Source organism: Rutidosis leptorrhynchoides, chromosome 3, assembly GCF_046630445.1.
Source record: "Rutidosis leptorrhynchoides isolate AG116_Rl617_1_P2 chromosome 3, CSIRO_AGI_Rlap_v1, whole genome shotgun sequence".
NCBI lineage: Eukaryota > Viridiplantae > Streptophyta > Magnoliopsida > Asterales > Asteraceae > Rutidosis > Rutidosis leptorrhynchoides.
In genome coordinates, this window is record NC_092335.1 from 599,124,365 (window position 1) to 599,128,886 (window position 4,522).

The 4,522-nt window shown below is 34.2% G+C and overlaps 1 protein-coding gene across 1 annotated transcript; it reads left to right on the top strand.

The window, feature by feature from the left end:
* The first annotated feature begins 237 nt into the window (after nt 1–237).
* On the top strand, nt 238–3,988 carry LOC139898806 (purine permease 1-like). The gene is made up of 2 exons (XM_071881590.1): nt 238–996; nt 3,316–3,988. Exons 1-2 carry the CDS (start codon nt 385–387, stop codon nt 3,673–3,675), a joined length of 972 nt encoding a protein of 323 aa, XP_071737691.1. The 5' UTR covers nt 238–384; the 3' UTR covers nt 3,676–3,988.
* The last annotated feature ends 534 nt before the right edge of the window (nt 3,989–4,522 follow it).

Sequence of the window (4,522 nt, forward strand, 5' to 3'; positions counted from 1 at the left end):
TGGTCTATAATTTTTTTTTTTACATAGAGCGGATCTAGTGTAGAGCAACTTGGGTCGGCCGTTCTCACTATCCAAATTAATATATAAAAATCCAACGTCATGAATATTACTATTTTATTTTATTGTCTTCATCTTTTAACGTTTTACCCGGAAACAAAAAATTCCAATCCGTCACCAAGTCCACACAACTATATAAACACACTTCAACAAATTTATTCCACAACTATACACACCATGAACAACCATCAAAAAGCCACCACCACCGCAACCACAGCGGGGACCACCGCACCAATCACAGCAAAAGTCAGCCCAACAGCTAGAAAAACACTCCTAATCATAAATTGCATCCTACTCTCAATAGGAATTTGTGGCGGCCCACTAATCATGCGCCTCTACTTCATCCACGGTGGCAACCGTGTCTGGCTATCGTCTTCCCTCCAAACCGGCGGTTGGCCATTCATCCTAATCATCCTCATAATCCTTTACTTTTACCGACGAAATACAAACGACAAAACCTCCTTCATTTACATGCGTCCACGTTTATTTTTCGCCGTCGCTTTCATCGGTGTACTCACCGGCCTCGACGACTACCTTTACGCTTACGGAGTCGCGCGTCTCCCTATCTCCACGTCATCCTTAATTATCGCGTCACAACTAGGGTTTACAGCGTTCTTCGCGTTTTTACTCGTGAAACAAAAGTTCACACCGTATTCGATAAACGCCATCGTTTTACTGACGGTTGGGGCCGGCGTTTTGGCGTTACATACGGGCGGTGATCGGCCTAATGGAGAGAGTAAAAAGGAGTATATGTTGGGGTTTGTTATGACGGTTGGAGCTGCTGCGTTGTACGGATTTGTGCTACCTTTGGTTGAATTAACGTATAATAAAGCGAAACAGGGGATTACATATACACTTGTGTTGGAGATTCAGATGGTTATGTGTTTATTTGCGACGATTTTTTGTACAGTCGGTATGATTGTTAACAACGACTTTAAGGTTCGTATTTACGTTTACAACATTTTAGATTTTTTATTTATTTATTTATTTATTTTCTTCCTGTTTTTTACATATATAACACACGAACCACATGTACACTGCCCGGCTACGTTTCCATATGAAGGATATTTTATTTTTATTATTCATATACTCGTATGATTGAAAGTGAACTATTACTATTATAGAAGTTAGTTGAATTTCTATTATTATTGATTACTTCATTCGTCATGTTTCGTGTGTTTTATTACTATATAGGTAGTTTTAGTATACATGTCAATTTTGTTATTTAATAAATCAAAGAATACATTAATTAATGAATACATCAAAGAATACAATTTTGTGATTTTTGTCAAGGTAGCAAGGTCTTTTTGGTCGTGTTGTTAGCCTTGTTTTGTCGCGAGTTTCGTTAGATCGGTTTTGCTTTCATATGTGTGTCTTACTCGTGTTTTCGTTGTTGTCGCTAGCTTCTAGTTGTATTTTGTTCCTTTTTTCTATAATAAAATTCTTGCCTTTCAAAAAAAGAAAGAATACATTAATGAGTGAAGATGATATTTGGTGAGTGAAAATTATAATATAATTAATAAAAAATTTCACAAATGTTTTGCACAATCAAAGTAACTATCTCTTAGGGCCCTAAGATTCTTTTACAAGAAGTCTCAGATTTAAATCTTGGTAGTTAAGTGTTTGTAAACCATTACGGATTAATCTAGTTAGACAGCATACTCTAAAGTAAATACTCAATACTCTAAAGTAAATACTCATCCTCTCGGATGAACTGAACATAAAAGACCTTATCACTTTATGCACAGTCAAACTGAACACTGGAAGTCACTAATAACATATGTTGTATGTGGTAATAGATTAAGCTATATATAAGAGATTCATTTGTATAAAATGTGAAACGTCAAGTGTGTAAAATCAAACTTTGGGACCACACAATTATTGTGTTGATGCACTTGATTCTGTTTGTCTTTAAACAATTTTGATATATATTGTTTTAAAGTATATATGCATATACATATAGGGAAAAATATCGGGATTTCTATAATTCTAGAGATCATACTGATCGAATATCTTTATGTGAAGATTCTTACAACATGCTTAAACGTACCCTTCAAAGAATAAACGTATATCCTACTTTTGATTTCTAAGTTATACATGAAATTGTAGCGAGAAAAAGGTATTTGCGTGACACAATTTAAATCTTAAATATTTCGTTACACACTATGAATTTCTTTTCTTATTTAGGTATTGTTTTGTTAAATCAAATTAAAAGAAAATCATTATAATAGTTTGTACTATGCCACATTGATCGGAGGAAATTAAGTCACCTTCAATATTCCATTCTCATCGTTTGACCCCACAATCAAGTATGATCTTTGATTACAACCAATGCCAAAATTAGGGGTGACACCTTGACCGATCCCCACCATGTAAAGAGCATACCCAAGTTTCCAAGATGATTAACAATTTAACTTGAAACTCTATTAATAATTAATAAATAATGATTAATAAAAAGCTAGTGCCTTTTTAGAGTTTAATTCTTACGATTAGATCTTTTAGGTTCAATGCATAAAAAAAAATAAAGTTTTCATGAGCCTACCTAGGAATCTAGGACATATATTTTTACTCCGATTGTACGGGGTTTAACGTGATTATCTCGTGATTGCTGGTAATGACTTTTGAATCTCTCTGTTTGGTAAAAAGTCACAAATACAACTAAATTGGGCAATAAAGTAATTTCTTATAGGGATTTGCTGTATGCACCATAACTTTTATTAGGTTCACTATAACTTTGCATTAATAGATTGTACAGTAAAACATATTAATACATAATTTTTTGTGGATGGAGGAAAAATGGTGATGGATATATCACTATCCTTTTCTACCAGTTTTCTATCTCATCATCTTAACTTGGTGGGTAAAAAAATTTGTGGGCTTTATATCCCACACCAATGATTCATAAATTCATAAATATTAAAACATGTGTGTCCTGTATATTAATTTAGATTATAAATTTTTTTTTAACGGCGATATCGACATCGAATGCTCTCATTTGTCACCCACACGCGCGTTAGGAGGAAACCCACGCGGCGATGTTAGCAAAATCGAACATGAGTTGACAGTGGCCCAAGTTGAATCTTACCCCATACCACTAATGCCAAGCTTCGGTGGTATTTAGATTATAAATTAGATGTATGTATTGTTGAGATATAAAATTTCGATTTTCTTTCATTTCGCGTAACATCTAAAAGCTTGTCATTAATTAAACAATGAACTTTATTGATGTTAATTGAACTTTAATCATGTTTTTTGTAGGTAATTCCACGGGAGGCAAATGATTTTGGACTAGGAAAAACAAACTATTACACCATATTGTGTGCAAGTGCATTAATTTGGCAATGTTTCTTCTTAGGAGCCATAGGAGTGATTTTTTGTGCATCGTCTTTACTATCGGGTATTATAATTGCTGTTCTTCTTCCTGTAACAGAAGCATTAGCGGTTCTTTTCTATAAAGAGAAGTTTCCGGCCGAAAAAGGTGTTGCGCTAGTTCTTTCGATATGGGGATTTGTTTCTTACTTCTATGGAGAATGGAAATTCATGAAAAAATTGAAAGTTAAAACACAATCATCTCAACAAACGATGGAGTTATCTCAAACTGATAATTCAACGGTATAGCTATAGATGTTAAATGTTATCATCGTAATTTAGCTTCAAAGTTTGAAAATTTGAAATTGAATATAGATTAAGTTGTATTCATGTTTGATTAAAGTTTCGAAACTTGGTAAAAGTAGTGTTCGCTACGATTAATGTGATCGTCAAATGGTAATAAAGTTAGTAACACATCCTAGGAGTGCTACATTTACAAAATGTTTGTGTAGTTTGAGAGTGTATTTACCTATTTAAATTTAAATATTGTGGTGTTTGCCACTGGCAACTTGCTATTACGTTTATTTTTATGTTGTAATTGATAATGTGATTGGTTCTTCAATTGTGAAATCATTTTTTAATTTAGTTTTTCAACCAAACAAGCTTTGGGTATCACGAAATTCAAATTGGGATAAAACAAGAACGTAATACGAATCTAAAGTATTAGAGGGGATGTGTATTTCTGTGTTTTTGAAATGAAAAGCAAGTAAACTAATTTTCTTGAGGAAAGTCACTTTTAATTCGGTTAATAAGCCAAAGGGGGTAATCCTTCATTTTGACGGGAAAAATCGTTAACCGAGACGACACAACTTTTGACGGAAAACTCGGATGGCAAACAACTTTTCAATGGAACATATCGTGCCTAAAATTTTCGGGCGAGGGTCGCTATCCCTTAGACCCCTCCAAGGGCGCGCTCCTTGCACCCCGCAATGGGGTGCAGCCCCCTTGACCCACACTATTTGCGTGATAGTATCTATTCAACTCTTACGGACGTGTAATCCACATTCTCCAAACCCGTTGTTAAGTATAACTAGATACCTTTTGCTCTTCAAGTAAATCTCAATTACCTAAAATGATTGTTAGATGACACTAAAAT

What these genes read in the sequence shown, in the direction of transcription:
- LOC139898806 (XM_071881590.1), top strand. Translation starts at nt 385, where the DNA reads ATGCGCCTCTACTTCATCCACGGTGGCAACCGTGTCTGGCTATCGTCT. An exon ending in TTGTTAACAACGACTTTAAG is followed by an intron (nt 997 to 3,315) that starts GTTCGTATTTAC and finishes TGTTTTTTGTAG; the next exon opens with GTAATTCCACGGGAGGCAAA.